The 24,518-nt window shown below is 46.6% G+C and overlaps 1 protein-coding gene across 1 annotated transcript in view; it reads left to right on the forward strand.

Annotated features, from left to right (window-relative positions):
- Positions 1-24,518, forward strand: part of KSR2 (kinase suppressor of ras 2) — a 333,794-nt gene that overhangs the window by 49,561 nt on the left and 259,715 nt on the right. The window contains exon 2 of the mRNA XM_045535030.1: positions 24,236-24,376. Within this exon, the coding sequence (XP_045390986.1) occupies positions 24,236-24,376 (141 nt within the window). The remainder of the gene's footprint in view (positions 1-24,235; positions 24,377-24,518) is intronic.

Genomic DNA, 24,518 nt, shown 5'->3' on the forward strand with positions numbered 1-24,518 from the left:
CAGAAAGAAGCCGGAATGCGGCCCCTTGCCTGGGAATCACAGGAGACACCAGCTAAGCTTTGATTATATTTTTGGACGCTGCAAAGCTGATGTGGTTTCCTAGTCAACCTTTCATGCTTCCTCATAATGGAGGCTGCTGGGTAGACTGGAGTGCTTTCTTTTTCTCTTAAAAGAAGCTGAGATCTCAGACTTGCTGGGTCAGGGAAAGCAACCTTCTCACCTTTCAGCGCGGCATGCTGAGTGCCAAAGCTATTCTGGGCTCGCGTGTATTTCCTTGGCACCTGTGCCTCGGTATTTTCCCCCCCCCTCCAGATCATTTCTGCTGTGCAAAACATGGCCTGAAACTGGCATCTGCTGCAGCCTGGGAGATGGATGGTAATGAGACATTAATTCCTGATATCGAAAGTGTGGGCTCTCCCCTTCCACTCCAAGCTGAGCGTTGGTCCCTGTTGACTTGGGCAAGGAGGCACAGGGCAGAGGGGAAGAAGCCTCTCTGCTCTAATACCCTCCTGGCGTCACCACCTCTCTTGGCACAGTGCCTGCCTTGTCCTAAGGTACTGTGAGCACTCGGTCCTTAACCTCAGAGGAGCCTTAACCTAAGAGGTGGACGATGACCAGTATACCCATTTTATAAAGATGGAGACTGAGTTCCTTGGCTCCGTGTTAGAATCACCTCGGGAGAATTTTTAAAAATTGAGATGTAATTTACATACCATAAAATTTATCCTTTTCAAGTGTACAGTTCAGTCATTTTTGAGTCTGTTTATAAGGTTGTGCAACATCATCACTAATTCCAGAACATTTTCATCATCCCAAAAGTAACCTCATACCCATTAGCAATCACTCCCCAATACCCCTCCCACCCGCGCCGGGCAACCACGGATCTACTTCCTGTCTCTGTAGATTTACCTATTCTGGACATTTCACTTCAGTGAAGTTCAGTGTCATATGTGGCCTTTTGTGTCTGATGTCTTTCACTCAGCTTAATGTTTCTGAGGTTCATCCATGTTATAGCACATATCAGTGCTTCTTTTTGTTAATGGCTGAATAATATATCATTGGATATACCACATTTTGTTTATTTGTTTATCCATTCATTTGTTGATGGACATTTGGGTTGTTTCCACTTTTTGGCTGTTATTAATAATGCTGCTATGAAAATTCATATACAAGTTTTAAAAAATTTTTATTTTTAGTTTATTTTTTAGAGATGGGGTCCTGCTCTGTTGCCCAGGCAGGAGTGCAGTGGCACAATCACAGCTTACTGAAGCCTTGAACTTCTGGCATTAAGTGATCCTCCTGTCTCAGCCTCCCAAATAGCTGAGACTACAGGCGTGTTCCATTGTGCCTGGCTAATTTTTTCTTTTCTTTTTTTTTCTTTTTTTTAGTGATGGGGTCTTGCTATGTTGCCCAGGCTGGTCTTGAACTCCTGGGCTCAAGCGATCTTCCTGCCTCAGCCTCCTGAGTAGATGAGACTACAGCCATGAGCCATTGCACTTGGCCATGTACAAGCTTTTATATGAATATATGTTTTCAGTTTTCTTGGGTATATACCTAGGAGTGGAATTTATGGGTCGTATGGTACCTCTGTGTTTAATGTTTTGGGGAACTGCCAAACTGTTTCCACAGTGGCTGCCACCGTGTTCCATTCCCACCAGCCATGCAGGAGGGTTCCAGATTCACCACATCCTCCCCAGCGCTTGTTACTGTCTGTCTTGTCAATTACAGCCATCCTAATGGGTATGGAGTGGTCTGCAGGAGGCATTTAAAAAAATACCGAATGCCCACACTGCCCCCACATCTCTCCGCTCTGAGTAATTGATTTTATTATTATTATGTTTTTGATTCCCCTGGTTGAGTTGCCTGTGCAGGCAGGTTTGAGAACCACTGGGCTCAGAGAATGAAGTTTCTTGTGCAAATGAGATATTTGGGAGGCCTGTCCCCAGAGCCAGCAAGGCACTCCCCTTGGGCACAAGGTTTAAGAGGGGGCCAGTCACATGTGATATCTTAATGCTATATTTAAAGATCAAAATTAATATGAAAATTCGGGATAAACAAAATATCAATGTTTCGTATAAAGACAGCCTGTGACTTGGCACATGTACAATTCCCCTCCGTCTCCTCACCTAATGCTGGCACTATTAGATCCTGTCTTTATTTAAAATTTTGAATTTTGTTTTCTGTGGATTTTGGGGATATTAATTTTGACTTTTTAAAATCCTGCGTTAAAATATTATTTATCTTGATTACCGAGTTTTTGGAGCCTGCTTAAATTTTGTACCCAAGGCGAATGCCTCACTGTCCTTCCTGTGCTTAGCCAGCCTTTACCTGGCTTCCAGATGCTGTGACAAGTAAGCACCTTATGTTCTCTGTGATCTCCTTGTAATCGCACCTGATTCTCACAACAATTCATTTGAAGTAAGTGATAACATCCTCAATTTGTAGATGAAGATACAAGGGTCAGAGAGAGTGTGACTTGACCCAGTCTTATCCCAGTTGCCCCTTAAATTTCAGTAGCAATTCATTCACTTGGCTCAGCAAGTAATTGAGTCCAGCTAGGTGCCCTGTTTTGTGTTGATTATGGGACAGGGGACAAGATAGCCACGGTCTTGCATGTGGAGTAGAGATGTAGTATTATTTATAAAAATTCACTTTGCAAGCATCTTCTCATGAAATTGATTTTGTTTTTTGCACATAGAGCAGGGATCAGTGAACGTTTCCATAAAGAGCCATATGGTCAATATTTTAAGCTTTCTGGGTCATTCAGTCTCTGCGTTGGCAACTACTCAACTCTGCAGTTGTAGCACAAAAGCAGCCACAGACAATATGTAAATAAATGGTTCTGGCTGTGTTTCAATAAAACTTTATTTATAAAAATAGACTGAGGGCCAGATTTGGCCTTTGGGCAGTAGTTTGATGACCTCTGCTGTAGAGAAAGGTATATCTTTCCCCAGAAGTCGGTATGGGAAAAAATGCTTGTAAAAGTCTGAAATTGGCCTATGAGACAGAATCTTGAGAGGCTAGAGACAAAAAGAGAAGAATTCTAAGAGGAAGAAATGGAAGAAAGGAAAATATTATGTTCAGAGCCTTTAGTTTGGAAGGCATAAAGGGAAGTGAAAAGGACAAAGCTATTCTAATTGGTTTTTTTTCCAGTCATTTTAGTTATAATAAGACATTTCTAATAAAGGGAGTATGCAGTAGTGATTTGAACTAGAGGACTAAGAATTTAGGAACTTCAATTACTTCCCCCGCCCCACCCCTTAATTCTGCCTTTGACCTCTCACGTGACCTTTGAATGATTTCATTTTTCCAAAGTGTGGGATGACAGTGCTTAACCACATAGCAAGGTGACCCAGTGGCAGTTCCTCACCAACAAGGGAATACAACAGCCCTTCTCAGTGGAAGATGGGATGTTGCAATATTTCACTTGGAGATTTCTTTTTCCTATCTCCTGGAACCCAAGTCTCTTGACTCCCAGTCTACTGTTATTTCCATTACACCACTCGAGTGTAATGCAAGATTTGGCAGAACGATGTCCCATGGTGCATCTAAATGGGAAGAAAGAGCTTATAGTTTACGGGTATGTAAACAACGTCAAATAAAATGTACCTGCGTTGGGCGTAGGAAAGAGGGAGGGAGGGTCCCCACATTAAGCGAATTGGGCATAGGAACCTGGATAGAATGTTTCTTCTACAAAACGTTTTTAGAACCTGCAAAAGGCTTTAACACAGAGAGGGCCTTTAAATAGTGAGCTTATTTAAAAATATTAGATTTTCTAAGCAGTGTTCCCAGGAGAACACTATTGTAGATTTCTGAGGTTGTTCCCCTTACTCTGGAACTCACAAGCTCCATGGGTAGAGGATGGTCATTGTCAGAGAAAATTTGCACCCAAGGTACGATCCTGGGCTCCTTGGACACGTGGCTGAGTGAGCACTAAAGCCTGTGGGCGCCCATAGAGGCTGGAGATTGTGCTGATCTTGGTTTGAAGAGCAAACCACTTACTGGCTTGTGGGACTCAGTGTGATGTGTAAGGCTTTGGACAACACTTCTCCTCCTTCAGAGCCTTTGGTCTCACAGACATAAGATAGGAAGAGCCGTGCCTTTGCCTCAAGACCATTGTGCGAGTGACCCAAGAGTGGCGTCTGGGCCAGCAGCATCGGCATCACCTGGGAACTTGTTAAAAATGCAGAATCAGACCCCTCCCCAGACTTATTGAATTAGCACCTCTGGGAGTGGGACCTAGAAATCTGTGCTGTCACAACCCCGCCAGGGCCTTCTAAGGCACGTTCAAGTTTGAGAACCGTTAGCCTAGGAGTGGGTTTTTAAATCTCAGCACTACTGATATTTGGGGCTAGATGACTCTCTGTTGTAGGGGCTGCTTGGTGCACTGGTGGGGGGGGGTGTTTACCAGCATCCCTGGCCTCTACCCACCAGATACTAGTAGCACTCCCTACACCCCAAGTTGTGCCAAGCAAAAATGTTTCCAGACATTGCCAAATGTCTCCTAGTTGAGAACCACTGGAATAGGATAAATCAAGTTCTTGGCATATGGCAGGCTCTGAATTAAGCGTTGACTTTCCTTATTTTCTTCTACAGTTTATCCATCTGACTTGAAAGAGGGAGAAAAAAAAAGAAGCAAGGTATAAGCCGTCTTTACCTTTTCAAGGGTGCTGGCACTATGGCCCCAGGTCTCATTATTTAAAAATAGTCACACCCTTTAAACTTTCTAACAAAATTTTCCTTTGGGTTGAAGCTAAACGTGGAAAATCTCAGCCCTGGGGACTCGTGTTAATTTTTCCCCAAGAGGTAAGTAGTTACGAGTGGGGATTTTGGTGGAAAGTTTGAGGTTGCCGTAACTGCAGAGCTTGCAGCTGTGATGTCGGGGCACACGGTCCCTCATTTCACCTTGGCGTCCCTTCCCATGAGAACGCCACAGCTGGTCCCCTCCACACCCAGTGGCTCCCCGTGCTCCTAATAACCAGAAGAGGTCTGTTTTCCATTGCTGGTGAACTGTCTCTAGTGCCTGGATTTTCCTCCTACGTGTGACCTGAGTTTGAGGAGGCATCTGAGGCTGGGAAGCGGAGCATCAATTATCCTTGGGCTTCCAACTCTACCTCCACTGCTGACTTGCACAGAAGGTGCTGGGCAAGTCATTCACATGCCTGAGCGTGCCTTGGTTTCTATGCCTGAAAAACAGATGCTATAATATCTGCGGGAACATAACTTTTTAAATAGTATGATAAAACATATACAACATTTACCATTTTAACCATATTTTAGAGTACAGTTCAGTGGCATTAAGTACATTCACATTGCTGTGCAACCACCACCACTATCCAACTCCAGATCTTTTTTTTATCATCCTAAAGTGAAACTCTGATCCCCTTAGACACAAATTCCTTGATTTACTCAACTTGGGTGGCCATAACAAAATACCATAGACTGGGTGGCTGAAATACCAGAATTTTTTTCTTTGCAGTTCTGGAGGCTGGGAAGTCCAAGATCAAGGTGCCAGCATGGTCGGGTTCTGGTGAGGGCTCTCTTCTTGGCTTGCAGATGGCTGCCTTCTTGCTGTGTCCTCAGGTGCTGGAGAGCGAGCGAGCTCTGGTTTCTTCTTTTTCTTATAAGGACACTAATCCCTTCATGGAGACTTCACCTAAACCTAATCGCCCTCAAAGGTCCCACCTCCAAATACCATCACATTGGGAGTTAGGGCTTCCACATATGAATTTGAGGGAGTCACAAACATTCAGTCCATAACACCCTCATCACTCCCACTCCCCAGCCTCTCATGTGCTTTCTATCTTTGTGAATGTGACGATTCTAGGTACCTCAAGTAAGTGGAATCATACAGTATTTGTCATTTTGGAGAGCATACTTCTGATATGGTGGCAGCTTTTATTTGTAGCATTGATCCTCTTTGAACACTCCCGGAAGTGTCATCTAGGGCTGAATCTGGCCGTCAATGGAACAGTCGAAAGTGCCCTGGGGAAAAACCAAAGATCAAACATCTAAATGAAAACTGTAAAACGCTAGCAGTTTTATGGTTATCCTCAATAGGGTTTTAGGCCAGGAGTTATCTGAGGATGGAGGAGAGGCTGGGCTGGGAAACATTGTTCCCAAGCACTAAGCCCTTCTTGAAGTGCGTGCTGGGTGTGGCGGACACTCTCGTTTGCCTGTCTAAAGCCACCCTTGCTTCTCGAATCCAAATCCAGTTTTGTTCTTGCTCATCTGAGTAGCATGCCCTTCAGCGGGTCACCATGGTTGGTCTAAGCAACGACATTCTCTTAGCAGTGACTGGTTGATCACGGTCATGTGACCACCTGATGCTGGCCAGTGGGACGTGAGGGGCAGTCACTGGGGAAGGGGTTCCCTATGCATGGAAGGGGACACACGGGAGAAAATGCTCATGTCCTTTGCTGTTGCCCATACGGACCTGCTGTAGCCATGTCGTGCCCACGGGAGAGAAGCCACCCATGGGCCCTTGATACTGTCAATAAGCCACTCAATGAACCAGCGCTGAGAGCCACTGCACTCTGGTTTTCTTGCTCTGCAACTGAAAGACTCCTTTGTTGAAGTCATGTTTGCTAGGGTTTTTGGTCAAGGGTCCCTCCTGTTCCATGTGATTCCATCTGAGGCCTGGGCTGCATTTTGACCAAGCTGGGTCTGCATGTAAACTTCACCTGAGCCTCTTCCTCCTGGCCTGGTTCTTAGACCCTTCATAAAAAAGAAGACAAGATATTCTCTCTCTTCCCCAGGGCAGACTCTATTTTTTTTTTAATAAGCCAAGTAACACATGCTTATGAGATAAAATATACAGGCCGTGCGCATAGCTCACGCCTGTAATCCTAGCCCGCTGGGAGGCCGAGGCTGGTGGATCGCTCGAGGTCAGGAGTTCGAGACCAGCCTGAGCGAGACCCCATCTCTACTAAAAATAGAAATAAATTATCTGGACAACTAAAAATATATATAGAAAAAAATTAGCCGGGCATGGTGGCGCATGTCTGTAGTCCCAGCTACTCGGGAGGCTGAGGCAGTAGGATCACTTAAGCCCAGGAGTGTGAGGTTGCTGTGAGCTAGGCTGACGCCACGGCACTCACTCTAACCCGGGCAACAAAGCGAGACTCTGTCTCAAAAAAAAAAAAAAAGAAAAAAAAAGAGATAAAATATACATATCAACCCCCCAAAAGGATATACATAACAATTGCACAGAAACATTTATATGTGTATATGTATATTAGATTATGTATATATGTATAAGATTTGTATATTACATGTAAATATACCCATGTGATTATATTATATACAGTTATAAATTTATATGTATACAGTCACGTGTCCCTTAACGACAGGGATACAGTCTAAGCAACACGTTGTTTGGCGATTTTGTTGTTGGTGATTATAGAGTGTGTTTACACAAACCCACGTGTATAATAGCCTACTACGCACCTAGGCTGTGGTACAGCCCACTGCTCCTGGGCTACAGACCTGTGAAGCATGTTACTGTACTGAACACTGTAGGCAGTTGCGATACAATGGGAGGGGTGTGTGTATCTAAACATAGGAAAGATACATTTTTACTGTATTGTAATCCTACCAGACCACCATCATACATGCGGTCCATCACTGACAAAGACATCTTTATGTGGTGCATGACTATATATACATATAAATTATATATTAAATATATAATACATGCATGTAATTATATATATTTATAGGTATATATGAACATATCTATATAGTATGCCTATTTATATATGTGTATATATACACATCTAAATATATAAATATACATATATGATATACTTATATCATATGTGAATATATCTATAAATACATAAGTGTACATATATAAGTACCTATAAATATGTATAATTATATGTGTATATAAAATACACATATTACAGACAGGCACACGCTTTGCCCCCAGAGGTGACCTTGGCAGGGTAATAGTGTTGGGCACCTGGGCCCTGAGCTAGACTCGATTCGATTTCCAGCTCCACCTTTCCTGGCTGTGTGATCTTGCATAAACTGCCTAACCTCTCTGTGTGTCAGTTTCCTTATCTGTGAAATGTGACAAATAATGGTAAACCCTACTTCACTGGGCTATTGTGTGGATCAAATGAGATATGCATGTACAGTGCTTAACGACACCTACTACGTAGAAAGCACTCGATACATAGGGGTGGTAATGACTCCTAGTCATGACCTTCATTGGAAAGACCTGGATTCCAGGACCAGCTGTGTCACTCTCAGCTGTGGAACCCCAGAGGCGTCACTTTGCATCCTGAGCCTGGGCTGTGTCATCAGCTTCCAGCAGGGCCGTTGTGAATGTCCCCATTGGCAGTGGAAACTGAGGCCCAGGTAGGTGACGTATCGTGCCCAGGTACCCAGCTAGGATCTAGCCTCCTTCGTCTGGGCAGGAGCATCCTCTGGCTTTGCCCACTGCACATCGGGAAGGCAGGCAGGAGGGTGTCAGTTATGTGCAGTTTTCATACATGGCAGATGCCATGGCTGCCCCTACCCCATTTGTTGCTGGTGAGGCTTAAAGTAAAGAGAAGGACGACAGTGGATGGTGGAGAAGGAAGTGACAGACACTTGGGGAATTCTAGAGCCTCCTTCCCCAGAGTGGCTTTTACAGAGGTCAGTGCAGGACTTCGACCCTACTTTGCTCCTTCCTACTCCAAAATCCCACAGCAGCAGAGGTCAAAGGGTGTATAATTTGAGTTTGCAATAGCTCAGATTGCTTTTCATCAAGGTATAACAACTTGCATGTCCACTAGAATTATAAGATTGTATGTGTCCTTGGTTTCAAGGCAGCATTTTTGACATCTCTTCTGAATATCCACTCTTGGTGGAAACTCAATATACAGGGCTGGCCGGCCACCAGGCTTCGGAGATGGCTTCCCCCACCCCACAACACTACAAGTAACAGAACTTATAATTTTCCCTTTCGGAAGCCTGTGTTAAGTTCTAGCAAGAGCTGGCGTAGTGGAGGATTTTGTCTCTCTCATGCAGAGCTGAGAAAGTTCACACCAACTCGAGTGCATGTTCCAGAGAACATCGTGCTGAGACCTCACAAGGAGACAGGGTTTCTCCTCATCCGTGGTCTCATGCCCTTTTCTTTCTCTCTCTTCCTTTCGCTTTTGTTTTGCTCTGGGGTCGGGGATTGTGCAGATTGTGTAATCTCCAGGAGGGGCATTACCGTTTAGAGGCAGAAGGAGGGCCGAGTGGCCAGCTTGGGTGAGCTCAGAGTTACAGGTCCTGAAGAGATGGAGGAGACCCTTCATCCCGTGGTGCCTCTGTTTCTCCATCGGTGAAATGGGCACAATGATATTGGCCAGGCCCTTCTCTCACTAGGTTGCTTTGCGGGACAAATGACATTATTTACCTATTTTATCAGATAATCTCACTCTCTGCTTAAGAAACTTCTGAAGCTCCCCACTGCATAGGAATGAAATGCGACTGCTTTCCGTGGCTGTGATAGGTCCCACGTGATCCAACTCCCCTCTGCTTCTTTGATGCCCACCTCCTTTTTCTCTCCCCTCTGCCCATGATACTCCAGCTCTCCATGCCTGAAGCATGCCAAGTGCTTTCCTACCTCAGGGTCTTTGCACATCCTGCTGTGCCTGGGTGCCTGATCCCGTCTGCAGGGAGACTTCCTTTGGCTGGTCTAGGTGATGAACCATCCTGCCCAGTTATATGCTCTAAGCTCTTTGTTGCACCCATTGCATTCATCAAATAGAAGTTCCCTGAGGGCAGGGACCAAGCCTGTTCACCATCTTATTTCAGGGCTTAGCACAGTGGTTGGCACTTACAGGAAATCAATTATTCTATGTCTACTCTGTGCCAGGCGTGGTTAGGGGCACTCTTAAGACATTATCTCATTTGACTCTACTATGTGGTCGATTGTCAACTATTTTCATTATTAATAGTGGTATTGCAATTTATATCACTTGCATATAACAGCTATGCATAGCCTATGTCTGATGTGATGTCATTGGTGTTTAAGAGGAGAATCAATTCCAGCTTCCCTGTGTTTATTATATGGTGCTAGGCAGATACTAGGGGTGAAATACTTATTTGATGGATAGATGGATAGTTGAATGGATGGATGGATGACTGGATGAATGGATGGATGGATGGATGGATGGGTGGATTGGATGGATGGTTGTGTGGATGATTGGATGGATGGATTGTTGGGTGGATGGATGACTGTATTGCTGGTTGCATGGGTAGATAGATGGATAGATGGCTGGCTGGCTGGATGGTTGGATGGGTGGTTGGATGGATGGATAGATGGATGGATGGATGGATATTTGAATGGGTGGTTGGATGGATGAATAGATGGATGGATTGGATGGATGGTTGCATGGATGTTTGGGTTGATGGATATATGGTTGGATTGGATGGATGGTAGCAGGGATGATTGGATGGATGGATTGTTGAATGACTGGATGGATGGATAGATGGGAGAATGGTTATGTCTCAGATCCCTGTAATCATAGGATTCCAGGGTTAAAAGGAACCTCAAGGTTCATTCAGTTGAACACTCCTATCCAGACGTGACTCCCCTCTGCTCAGATGGAAGCCAGTGTGGGTGTGTGTGTGTATGTAGGTGGCAGCTGAATGGTGATGTGGAAATAGGAAATTATGAGTGCCTGTCAAGGCCTGGCCTGTATACCACCTCCTCCAGAGAGGCTTCTCAGATTTTCCCTCCCAGGAGTCACCTCTCTGTTGTTTAAGCACTTGGCTTTTGCCACTACTATAGCACCTATTGCAGAAGCTGTGTACATCCTTGCCTGCTTCACTGAAGTTAGCTCCTTGGGAGCCCTGTTGGGAACTTCAAGGTGTAGTTGGAGTGGTCCAGCCTTTTATAGCTGCCATAGCATTTCCCTCCTGAAGCCTGTAGCTGCCTCCAGGATCTCAGGGAAATGTATATCTTTCTTCAGATGTGCAGGTAGACACCAGGTAAATACAACTGGCAGCTGTGATGAGTTCTGTGAAGGAAAAGAACATGGTGATATGTATGGGAGAGGTAGTGGGGCAGGGGTCTCATTTGTCTCGACCAGGAGGGACATGGCATTTGAGTGGAGCTCTGCAGGGTGTGAAGGACTGAGCCAGGAGTGTGCAAGGCGAGGGTTCCTGGGGAAAGCCCTGGGGTGGAGCAAGCGTGGCTCATTTGAGGAGTCGAAGAACCTTCCTCATGACTTCACTTTGCAGATGGTAGCCATGTGGGCTGCGGTAACTTGTTTACCAAACCTTCTTCAGACAAGCTGAAGTCTGAACGCAGCTGGGCAGAACACCTCACACCTCTGAAGTGACCTCCCCCCAGCAAACCCTCAACCTGCTGTAGTAATCCCATTTTTCCACCTCCAAACATACCTGGAAAAAGAGGGAAGCAGGAATAGTTTTTAGCTGATGGGGGGAAGAAACACCATGGAGAAAGCGTTATATCTGCTCTGTTCAATATGGTAGCCGCTGGCCACATGCGGCTGCTTAAAGCTAAATGAATTCATATTAAATAAAACCATGAATTCAGCTCCTCAGTCACATGCACTCGCCACACCACATGTTGAGTGCTCGGTAGCTACATGTGACCAGTGGCTACCATAGTGGACACTGCAGATATAGCACGTGGCCGTCATCCCAGAAAGTTCTATTGGATGGTACCAGCTTAAGTGATTTGCTGGGTGAAGTTCCATCCTCTTGCTCCTGAGACAGCCAGGTGGAACTGTGGTCTCCTGAACAACTCCCAGCCTGGAACACTTTTTGCTTCATGACTTCGCTTTGCTGGTGGTAGCCCCGTGGGCTGCAGTCGCTTGTTTGCTTGTAGAACAGCTGACCAGAAGGCTCGTGCTCCAACCCCGAGCCCCACCTGCCCGGCTGGTGTTTGCTTCTAACCACCGGCCCGGTGGCTAAGATCCCAGTGGATGTTTTTAGACTCTGCTTCCTCCTGCAGGTTTTTCTAGGTTCTCCTCATTCTAGGGCAAATTTTATGGTCAGCATAATTTCTTATATTGTTCTCTTTCCCTCTCATTCCAGTTCTGACTTACACCTGGGCCCATGTTCTGAAAATTCTAGAAAGAGTTATAGTGTGTATTTGGGAAAAAGGATTTGGGGATGTTTATTTGTTTCCTAACAGATCTACTGAAAATTTAGGTGGACATGGAAGCTCATGCCTGTAATCCCAGCAATTTGGGAGGCCACGGCAGGAGGATTGCTTGAGGCCAGGAGTTCGAGACCAGCCTGGGCAACATAGCAAGACCCTGTCTGTACAAAAAATAGAAAAATTAGCTGGACATGGTGGTGTGCACCTGTAGTCCCAGCTACTCGGGAGGCTGAGGCAGGAAGATCACTTAAGCCCAGGAATTTGAGGTTACAGTGAGCTATGTATCAGGCCACTGCACTCTAGCATGGGTGACAGAGTGATACCCTATCTCTCAAATAAATAAATAAATAAATAAATAAATAAATAAAAATTTGACCCAAGGTCAAAGATTTCAGTGGGGGTGCTGTCTGGATTTTTGGTCTGTGGTCCTATTAAGATGCGTGTTTATTCACTATGCATCTGTGACCCTTGTTTATTCACTATGTTGATTATTTATGTACCTTTAGCTAATTTGAATTGAACTGTGAATAGCCACATGTGGTAGGTGGCCGTGCAGCTGCAAACCAGGCTTCTGTGGCCAAAGTGGGAAGCTGCTTAGTGGATGCCTCCATGAGACCTGCTTTCAGTGCATTTGTGTTTTGTTCTAGATGCATCTGGTCTCACTTTGAGTCTAGCATCTTAATTTTATTTGCCCAGTAGTTCAGTTATGAACAATAGTGCAACATATTGCTTAGGGAAGACCCTCCACAGATGTCATTGGCTGCTCCTTAGGTCTAGCTCTAAGGCCCCCCAGCACTGTAGGGACCACAGGTGAGGGGTCTCAGACCTTCTGCCCGCCTCCTCCAGTATGCACCTGCCCCGCTGGCCATTTTTCTTTCTTTCTCTTTTTAACAATGCCATTTCTCTGTCACTTGCCAGGAAGTCCCATGGTTCAAAATGTAGGTGCCAAGGGTGGGTCCCCACCCTACAAGCTCATATTTCTCAGTGCAGCTCAGCCCCTGGTGACTGATTTAAGAGGTGGTGAGTAGTGTGTGCGTTATGTGGGGAAGTGCTGGGGGAAGGGAATTTAGGTGGACTGGCTTTGACCTGCTAAAACCATCCCTGGGACAAAAGTGTGTGTTATTATTTACTCACTTTTCATGTACGGCTCCCTTGTTCCAAAAAGGCTGGGAATGGTTCCAACGGCGACACAGGTTAAGTTTACCTGAATTCTTATTTTGTCCCCTGACTTCTAGTCTCCATTCCAGGATTGTTGGTCCTTCCCTCTCCCAAGTCAAGACTCATTCATTCAGGCCGATCACCCAATAGGCACTGCAGTGTTTATGGTTGATAGAAACCCATCTCTAATGGGGCTGGCAGCAAAGCTCCATGCAGTGGTTCTGAAACTTTTACCTGAACTATCTGGGGACCTTTTTGAGAAGAGAAGAGAAGCCCCTGTCCCCAGGAGTATCTGATTCTGTAGCCTTGGGTTGGGGCAGAAGCAGGGGCTTAGCACGAGTATTTTTTACAAGCCCTCCCAGGTAATTCTGCTGCAAGCTCAAGTTTGACAACTTTGAAGTGTGGTTGGAAATAAGGAAGGGGACAGGCTTGGGGACAGCCTCCCTCCCTGTTTTTTTATCCACATGACCTGAGGCGAGTTACACTGTTATTCAATGCCTCCTTTTCTCATCTCCAAAATGGGAATAATATGGTTCTTGGCCCTTAGGGTGTGTATGACAGTTAGTCAATGATGGTAACAAGGCACTTAGCACAGTGCCTTGCACATAGGGCTCAGTACAACTTAGCTATGATTATGAATATATTATTGAATAGTGATTTATTAATAATAGCATTATTATTATTATTAATTTTTGAGACAGAGTCTCACTCTGTTGCCTGGGCTAGAGTGCCTTGGCGTCAGCCTAGCTCACAGCAACCTCAGACTCCTGGGCTCAAGTGATCCTCCTGCCTCAGCCTCCCGAGTAGCTGGGACTACAGGCATGCGCCACCATGACCGGCTAATTTTTTCTATATATTTTTAGTTGTCCAGCTAATTTCTTTCTATTTTTTTTTTTTTAATAGAGACGGGGTCTTGCTCTTGCTCAGGCTGGTCTTGAACTCCTGAGCTCAAACGATCCGCCTGCCTCGGCCTCCCAGGGTGCTAGGATTACAGGCATGAGCCACCGTGCCCGGCAATAGCATTATTATTAACATAAAGCAGTAGGCAGAGAGCTAGCCTATAAAAAGTATCAACAAATGTCAGTTTTATTATTATAAATATCTAATATAGGTTGAGCATCCCTAATCTGAAAATTACAAATCCGAAATGCTCCACAATCTGAAACTTCTGAGCCACCAACATTATGCCACAAGTGGAAAATTCTGCATATGAGTACTTAACACAAACTATGTTTCCTACATAAAATTATTAAAAAAAATTGTATATCCAATAAAAAGTTACACATTTCCCCAATTTGATGGAAAGTTTGAATGGCTATTTCTAGCATTTTGGGTTAATAAATTCTATGAAATCTTAAAAAAACCTCCAACAACCCCCCCCAGCCCAATTGTATAAAATTACCTTCAGGCTGTGTGTACAAGGTATATATGAAACGTCAATGAATTTTTGTGTTTAGACTTGGGTCCCATCTCTAAGATATCTTATGATGCCTATGCAAATATTCCAAAATCCAAAAAAAGTCTGAAACCCGAAACACTTCTGATACCAAGCATTTCGGATAAAGGATACTCAACCCACATAGGCTATCTAATATAAATATATAAATATTTTTATATTTCAAATTATATTATTATGTATTTGTGAATTATCATCTATGATATATCTATGACTATATATTATACAGTATAACTATAACATGATGTATTATTATAGCATAAATGTTAAAATTATGAAAATGATTATGTAGGGAAGTTACTACTGGGCCTGACTTCTAGTACGTGCTCATTAACTACATGGACTCTTTTTACTATTGTTTGTAATATGCATTAGCAGTAATAACGCAAAGACAAAGAAGAGCCACCAGCAACCCTGAGACTTTAACCCAAAGCAGCGGGAGGGGGCCAGCATCCTTGGGGGACTGCCCCAGACTGGCGGGTCCCTCTGCTTGGCCCGAGGGACCCTGTTCTCACTGGGGTCCGGGGCTGAGGAGAGAAGGGCAGGCCATTCTCCCAGGCCTCCCTCAGCGGGACGTTTGCCTGCGGATGCAAATCGCCTGGTGACTTGAGACGTTCTCCAGGCAAATCATTCTCTCCCCCGTCAGCCGGGCCCGGCAAGCGCCGGGGATGTTATGACAATGGTCGCCCTGGCAACCGCGGGAAGGCGCGGGGCCGCTGGCTGCCGCCGCAGCGATGTCATCAGCCTGGCGGGGTCTGATAACCCGAGAGCCTGGGCCACACAGCCCAGGGACCCGGGCTGCTGGGGGGCGTTGTCAGAGGCCTGGCCCCCATCCCCGGGACGCCGGTTTACTGACAGACGGGGGGACACGCAGGGGGCGCCGGCTGTTTGCGGGCACCGATCCCCCCTGCTCTCCGGCGCTGACACTCTGCGGGGTGTGTGGCGGGGAGGCGTAACCATGGAAACCAGTAAACAGGGTGCTGGGTGAGGCAGCAAAGTGCCACCAAGGGGAAAAGCGGGACGGCGTGACGGTGACAGGGAGGGGTGGTCGGGAACAGGAGGTGACACCTGAAGGACGGGATGCCTGAAGCTGTGGGGACAGATGTCCGAGCGGAGGGAGAAGCCAGCGGGCGGCCCGGACCCCGCGGAGTCGGGACTTCGGGCTCTTTGCTGCCAGCTCGCACCCGTGACGGAGAAGGCAGCGACGTGGGGCGCTGAGTGGCAGTCCTGAGGGCTGCAGAACCCGCCTCTCTGTCCCCGTGACCTTAAGGCCAGCCGTGCCTCAGTTTCCCCATGTGCCAAATAGGGCGAGAGGTGCGTCGCTGGGAGGTTACACCAGAGATGATTTCGTGGAAGGGCCCGGTCCGTCGATCCTCGGTGTGTGTCGCCTTCCCGTCCAGCTTCCAGGGACCCCGCTTTAGTTTTAGAACCCGGCACCCGCGGGGGGCGACGCGGGGCCCTGGCCAACCGAGCCCGGCGGCTCGCCAGTGGTCAAGGGCCCCGTTTCCCAGTAGGGATTTCAGACATGATTATTTCTAGCTCTGTCACGTCTTGACTTTTTAATTTTTTTTTTTTTGTTGTTGTTGATGCTGCTAAATTTAAATTTACCGTCCTGCTAATACAGAGTACAGTAAAGCACCGAGGAGAGGCGCGGAGCCGGGCCTGAGACGATTCCCATCCGCCGTGGGAGGCGCCAGGCTGCCCCCTGGTGTGGACACGGAGAATGACACCTCTGGTTCCCGCCTCGGCCCGGTGGCTGCGACCCGGGCTCCTTCTCACCTCCCGCCCTGGGGACCTCGTTTTGCAACCGGACGGGGCAGAGTCACACGGGCTCTGCGTGGATGTGCCATGTCTGCCTCTCTTTATTTGAGGGTGGAAACTTTGGACTTTTATTTTATTATTATTATTTTTTGTGTGTGCAGTTCAGCTTTGCATGGATTTGAATTGAGGGCGACCTAAAAATCCATGAGGCCGCCTGGCAGGATGAGGCCACACAAAGGCCCTTTTCTAATTGTGCTTTGCAACCTTTGGTGGTCCGTTTCAGCAGAGAATTGTGAAGAAGGCACAGGACTGGGAATTAGAGGTCCTGAGTTCAAATCCTGACTTGGATGCGTTTATTTATATTTATTTATTTGTTTGAGACAGAGTCTTGCTTTGTTGCCCCGGCTAGAGTGGCCTGGCGTCAGCCTAGCTCGCAGCAACCTCAAACTCCTGGGCTTAAACGATCCTACTGCCTCAGCCTCCCGAGTAGATGGGACTACAGGCATGCGCCACCATGCCCGGCTAATTTTTTCTATATGTATTTTTAGTTGTCCATATAATTTCTTTCTATTTTTTTTAGTAGTGACGGGGTCTCACTCTTGCTCAGTGCTGGTCTCGAACTCCTGACCTCGAGCGATCCTCCCGCCTCGGCCTCCCAGAGTGCTAGGATTACAGGCGTGAGCCACCGCGCCCAGCCCTGACTTCGATGCTTTTTATCAGTGCGATTTCAGGCACAATTCCAACACCTCCCGAGCCCCTGTTAATAGCAATAATAACACTCACTTCAGCACTGTCATGATACTCAGAGAAGGATCCATTTTGGAAAATAATTTGTTTAGTGATGTCGAGGGATGAAGATCAATACCTGAAGTTCGCTGAGTGGGGAGGTCATCCCTTCACACGCCTTCACTGGTGACGGATCACCCTTCTATTTCCTGACACTTTGCAGCCACTGCTTTTTGTAAAATACAATAAAAATGATTTACTAGAAAAATGAAATGGGGAAGAAAAAAACCCAAACAAAATCCAATCCTCATTTTGAGAAAATTAGATTCAACAGATGTTAGATGACTCTGTCAAATAGCTATGAAAGTGTCTGAATGCTGTCACTTGATGTCTGTACTTATCTGCAAAGACACCTGGCACCTGCCTTGAAGCCCCACTTGGGGTGGCCCCGCCTTAAAGGCAGGGGTGGTGTGCAGTTGAGTTTTGTATCCTTGGCTCTCTGTATTTAGAAAGCGCCTAAAAAAAATCTTTAAGTGAATGAATGAGAGGCCTTGCTTTTCTTAGAATAAACAGAGAACTCCCATCATTGTCATCCTGAGATAATGGAATGTTGTTTTTGTAAGAGGCTGTTCTCTTAATTTGGTCTTCTGATGCCCGCGCTGAACCTTGGCTGCCCTTCTGTTCTGGCTGCCACCATGTGGCCTGGTGATTTATGTGCACATCTGTCTTTCCCACCCCACTGGGAGCCCTGCAGGCCTGGGCTGGAGCTGACTGCTCTAGAAGCTGCCCAGTAAGCGAGCCTGTTGCCCACATGAGCACGCAGCCCTCTAGGGCTGCTGCTTGCCCAGGGTGCTGCACCCCGGCTTCTAGAACAGGGCTCCTGCCCGATTTTTATTGCCCAAGGACCCAGACACGCAGGCTCATCCGAGAAACAAACTGCTTTCATTACATAATAATGCAGACACTGGATGGATGTTTCTCATGCTTGCCGATCCTCAGCATCATTGGGGTGCTTGTTGTTTTTAGAGATTCCTGAACCTTCTGCACATTCACTGAATCAGAGTTTCTAAGGGAGGGGCCTGGGGGTTTGATTTGTAATAGACATCTTCAGATAATTCTTACGATCAGGAAATTGGGGAAAGACAGAAATAATGTAAAATGATCTAGTACCTTGGGAGACCTACTTAAGTTCTATGGCCCTCAGTTTTCTCATCTGTAAAATGGGCATAATAGTGAGGTGGTTGTGAAGATTCAATGAAATAATGTATATTATTAGGTGCTTAGCAGAATGCCTGGTGCGTGTATGTATGTATATATGCTTAGAACTTATTTAATGAGATGGCTGACATTTAGGATGACCCGTGTATCTTCATTGTTGGCAAGTGTCTGATTTTCATGAGATTTGTAACTAGTTATCATATAGGTAATTTGAGTTTATAGAAAAATTACAAGATATGGAAGCACAGACATAAGCAAACATCTCCCCTGTAATAACCCAAAGATGCAGTTGCTCACATTTAGGGAAGTTCTTTCTGGCGTGTGTGTGTGTGTGTGTGTGTGTGTGTGTGTGTGTGTGTATGTTTGCGCCTATATATAAACACATACACACATACATTTTATGTTCAGAAAATGTAACTCCATGTTTGCTGCTAGAAATCAAAGCTTTGTGCGCAACCTTGAATTTATCGGGAGGGAGGAGGGTACCTGCCTCTTCTTTTCCTGACCCCTTCCCCTCATTCCTGAACCACAAAAGTCTGCGCCCCCTGGGGCTTTGGTGACCTTACCCTGGGGTGTGTTTATTTGATGGTTGATTTTGCTGTCCCGGGTACTTCCTTTCCCATTTTCTAATCATTTTGTGACACACGTGCTGCCTCTTTTCTCTTCTCTTCTACTTTCCCTGGGAAAATACAACGAATAAATAAAGACTTAGTGGTACTGGGGGAAAAAAACGCCAGGTATGTACCATACCTGTTGTGTTGGCTGCTATGTTGTTTCCCGTGGCGCGATTTTCTTTGTGAGTCAATAAATTTGAGTTTGTTAGACTTGGGTTCAACCCCCCAATTCATCCACTTAGTCGCTTGATGACCTTGGGCAAGTCATTGGGCCTTTCTGGGCCTCGATGTTCTCCTTTGTAAAATGGGGACAGTCATCGGACCTATATCACAGTGTTGTTGTGAGGATTCAATAAAATAATTCATAAAAAGTGCTCATGGTAGCATTTGGCTCAGAGCAGATCGCTGTTTCGCTGGCAGCCACAATGATCGTGAGACATCGGCCTTGGGGAACCGGAGGACAGGGCTTCCGAGTCCCCATGTGGGAAGTCCTGCTCTAACTGCCCCGTCCAGCTTCACATTCTGGGCAGTTTTCTGGGTTTTTGTGTGCTCAGACTAACCCAGTCTTGTCCCAAAGGTCCCCAAAGGATTATTGTTCCCCTTTGCCTCAAGGGGAAGGCTAGAACCCAAGGCCACCCTCCCCACCTGGCTTCTTCACTCCACCTGCTTCCTGACCTCACTCCCCTCATTTCTGCTGCATCATAGTGGGGACAGCCTTTGGTTCTAGCTCCCAGGCAGGTACAGGATCCCAGGCTCTGGGTGACCCTGGAAACACTTTCCCCGAATCCAAGGACCCCTTCAACAGCAAGACATGGGTGTGTGGGACATGTCTTTTGCACAGACAGCATCTCATGTGGTACCTCAGCAGGCCTGTGAGGAAAGGTGATATATGCACCCATTTAACAGATGAGAAAGTGGAGGCTCAGAGAGCTGAAGTGACTTGCCCAAATCTCAGAGCTGGAATTTGAAAACTCACCTCTCCCACAATACCTGGAAGCCTTCTTAAGATGCATAACACCCCGTCTCCCTACCTTGAGGGATCGATGCCCAACTTTTGGGTTTTCAGTTCAGTGGGAAGAAGCCATGAACAAGTAACTCACAGTGCAGGGTCCTGGTACACAGAGGGAGCTTTGGGCTCAAACCCTGACTCCCCCGGCCCCTCAAGTACCTCTGTGGACCTGGGCACATGGTTTAACCTGCCAAAGCCTCAGTTTTCCCCTTCACAGAATGAGCTCAAAACACCAGCCTCACAGCCAGCCGGGTTGCACGGATTAAAAATGAACGGACACATTCTAAGTACTTGGCCCCCGGCGCCAGGCACGCTGGAAGCGTTTAGTAAATGGTGGCTGCCACGATGGCTGCTGATGCTGAAAATGCTTTATCACGGTTGACAAAGGTGCCCCCAGCGGATATCACAGAACCGCTCGCCTCGTGGGCTTTTGACCAGGTACCAGAGGAGTCCCTCATGCAGAAGATTAAAAAGAATCAGGCAGATCTGCCCGCGCTAACGTGGTCAGACCCTCCAGGCTTACCGCTAAGTGAAGAGGGCAACTGCACAAAGTGCACAGTGCTTCGTACAATTTATGCGAGAGAAAAAAAATCCTACGTCAGACTGCACTGGTGTCACTTGCCGTAAGTGGAAAGCAATCAAGAAAATAAATACAATGAACACAAAAGTGCCATGAAATTGGGCTTCATACTGTCTGAGTCCTGTCCGCGGTTATAAAGAGCATGGCAGGTGGTAGAGGGTTGTTGAAGACATAGTGTCACTGAACAGAGACTGTGTCCTTGCTGTAGTCGGATGGCTGGAGGGAGATGCGGGCGGGGAAGAAGGTGCTTAGTATGTGATACAATGTTATTTAATGCGACGCCCGGGCGCCCCCTCGAGTCATCAGTGATGCTGCAGGTGGAAACATTGCTATTTCAGAGTGCAAGTTTGAGCAGGCTAGTGCCGTGCGCGCTTCCACTGGGTCCTGCCATTCAGCTTCTGGGCTTAGCCTGGTTTTTCCATACTCTGTGGCTTTCGATATACTGAGTGCTTTTGTGAAGGTCTGAGACAGGACATCACCGGCTTCCCGACTGACATTGCACCCTCTGTTTCTTTCTTTAAGAAGTAGATACAGCGTGTCATTATTTTTTAAAAGAGACCAGATCCTTGTTTCTTTTGCCATATTTGGAATGCGACACAGGTATACATAGGTAGAGAACAATAAACAGCAAAACCTCATTTATTCAGAAGAAAAGGCTGAGGAAAAGGACTTAGCAAAAAGCCCGATTTGGAGAGCCGAGCAGCGCTGAAGCGCTTGTCAAGGGTAAGTGCACAGGTGTGGTGGGCTGTCCACGTCCTAATCCCCCACAGTTGTGAATATGTGACCTTACCCGGCAGAAGGGGCTTCGTGGATGTGATTAAGCGAGGGACTTTGAGGTAGGGAGATTATCCAGGACTATGTGGGTGGGCCCAGTGTCATCACAAAAGTCCTTAGCAGGAAACTGATTCTTGCGTAGAGTCTCTAGAAGGAACCAGCCCTGGTTCTTTTCCTGAGTTCCGATACTTCATTTTTAAGATTTTCTAATTCTGATATAAGTTGTTTTTTCAGATCTCATATCTTTCCTTTCTTTCTTTCTTTCTTTCTTTCTTTCTTTCTTTCTTTTTTTTTTAAAGAGATAGGGTCTCGCTGTGTTGCCCAGGCTGGAGTGCAGTGGTGTGACCACAGCTCACTGCAGCCTCAAACTCCTGGCCTCAAGCGATCCTCCTGCCTGGGCCTCCCAAAGTGCTGGGACTGCAGGCGTGAGCCACGATGCCCAGCCTGATCTCATATCATTGTCTTAATGTCTTTTACAGAGTTTTGAAATCATCAGGGTAGTAGTACCTTGACGTTACCCCAGCGAGATTGATTTCAGACTTTTGCTCTCCAGCACTGCCTGCTAATGACTGCGTGTTGTTTTAACCCACTTTAGCATGTTGTCATTTGTTACAGCAGCCACAGGAAACCAACACACCAGGGATGCCAGGGTTCTCTCAAGGAGGGAGGACCAGAAATCCTTTAACTTCCCGGTGACTCAGGAGGCGTTAGCGGCAGAAACCCAAAAGAAGAGCATTTATCGGAGCACGTGGCTGCAGGGTCCCGGGATGTCAGGGGCTCATTCGTGTGTGCGCTCAGCAATGTGCCTCCACGTCTCGGCTCTGATTTCTTCCAAATGGCCTTTGGGCTCCGGCAGGCTCCCAGATGGCAGCAGGGTCGATGGCCCAGGCAGCTCCTGGCTCCTGTGACACCCCCTGGCAGCCCCGGTAGGGAACGAGGGCAGTGTCCTGAGCGCTTGGAAGAGGAGGTCCCGGGAGGGTTCTCAGGTTTATTATCCGGCAGTTCTGGAGATTCGAAGTCCCAAATCGGCCTCACTGGGCTAAAGTCTCAGTGGTCCCGCTGAGTCCTTTAATTGTCTTTGACTCAGATGTGACCGTGTGGCCGAGCCTGGGTCCCCTGTCCACCCTGCAGCTGGGGTTGGGCGGGGGGAGGGTGATGGGAGCAGCCTCCCCTGAGTCATATGGACTGAAAATCCCAGAAGGGAGGGCCCCGAAAGAAAGCCGAAATGTGTTTTTGCAGAAAAAGCAGAAATGGAGACCAGGTAGCGGAGGCAGGAGCCACCACTGCAGTCATCCCGGCTCCGCCTCTTGTGACCCTAGGATTTCAAGGCTATGGTTTTTTTTGTTTTTAATTTTTAATTATTATGGGTACGTAATAGTTGTATACCTCTAGGGTACACCTGGTGTTTTGCTATGGGCATACGATATGAATTAATCACATGAGGGTAATTGGGGTGTCCATCGCCCCAGGCATTTATCATTTCTTTGTGTTAGGAACATTCCAATTCCACTCTCTTAGGTATTTTAAAGTGTACCCTAACTTATTGTTGATTATAGGCATTTTGTGGTGCTATCAAATATTCATTCTATCGGACCATTTAATTATATTTCTGCACCCATTAACCATCCCTCCTTTGTCCCCCCCCTCCCCGCGACCCTCCCCACCCTCTGGGAACCGTCATTCTACTCTGTGCAAGACTGTGTTTTTGATAAACGTTAGTTGACTGTGCTTTGAAATGCCACAGACATCTGCATACCTGAGGATTTTTAATTTGTTTCATTTACTTATCTTTATTAAATATATTTTAAATTACAAAGATGGAATATACTTCTGTAACTGTTGAAACAACGCCAAAAAGGTATATAAAGAAGCATCAGCCATTTTTCTACGCTACCCACCTCTGTAGTCTCTGTCTCACGGGAGAAGCCTGTAGTTCCATGTATTTTTCTCTGCTTGGACACACAAGCATAACCTTCCTTTTTGTTAATGTTGTTAGTTTTTACCACACTAGAAATGAAAATCCTTCACTTTCCTTTCTCATGTCACAACATCCCTCCAGAAAGCACGAGTTCAGGTCGCTCTCACTTTAAAAATATTATTTTTCGAATACTTGCGTATGACTTACATTCAAACGGCACAAAAGGGTGGAGATGAAATATTTCTACCACCTCTCCTCCCTCTTCTCTTCCCTAGAGGATTGGGAATCCTTCCAGAAAGAGTCTCTGCATTTACAAAGATACATGGAAACATTTTCCCTATGAAGGGGAGAGTATTTATTTTTTATTAATCAATGTATCTCGGAGACAGTCCTGTAACACTACCTAGTGCGCTTTGTCGTTTTATTTGGTGGCTGCATAGAGTTCCTTGAGTGGCTACAGTGTCATTTATACAATGAGTTTCCTACCGATGGGGCTTCAGGGCGTTTGCAATCTTTTATTGTTGCAAATAGAACTGGTAAGGAAATAGCCTTGTCCAAAGTCATTTTGCATAGGACGGGGGTGTCAGATGAGTTTTAGAGGAGGAATTGTGAGGGTGAAAGGACGTGTGCAATTGAAATGTCAACGGATGCAACCAAAAGGCTGTCCACTGAAGAGGTACCAGTGTGTCCCCGCCCCAGCAAGGTGTTGGAGTCACACCATCCCACCCTCTTCACCAACACCACGGAGAGCTGGGTGGAAAACTGGATCTCACTGTAGTTGAACCAACATCTTTAAAATATGGAGCTGTAGGTGGTTTGGCTGGGCGATTAGTAGGGGACTCCCACCTCTCCTCCTTGTGATGGTGGCTCTGAGACGTGTCCTCTGTCCCTTCTGTGTCTCCACAGAGCAAGCTGGTGAAGTACTTCAGCCGGCAGCTGTCCTGCAAAAAGAAGGTGGCCCTCCAGGAGCGCAATGCCGAGCTGGACGGCTTCCCCCAGCTACGGCACTGGTTCCGGATCGTCGACGTGCGCAAGGAAGTCCTGGAGGTGACCTGGGGGGCCCCGTACCCCCTGTCCCTTGCTGGCCAGGAGCTGTCCCCTTGGCCACTCCTTGGGCAGCAGGTTTTTGGCTGTGTCCAACACAGTCCCTGGCACACATATGTGCTGCATGAAGGCATGTGGGATCTCT

Source organism: Lemur catta, chromosome 21, assembly GCF_020740605.2.
Source record: "Lemur catta isolate mLemCat1 chromosome 21, mLemCat1.pri, whole genome shotgun sequence".
Taxonomy (NCBI): domain Eukaryota; kingdom Metazoa; phylum Chordata; class Mammalia; order Primates; family Lemuridae; genus Lemur; species Lemur catta.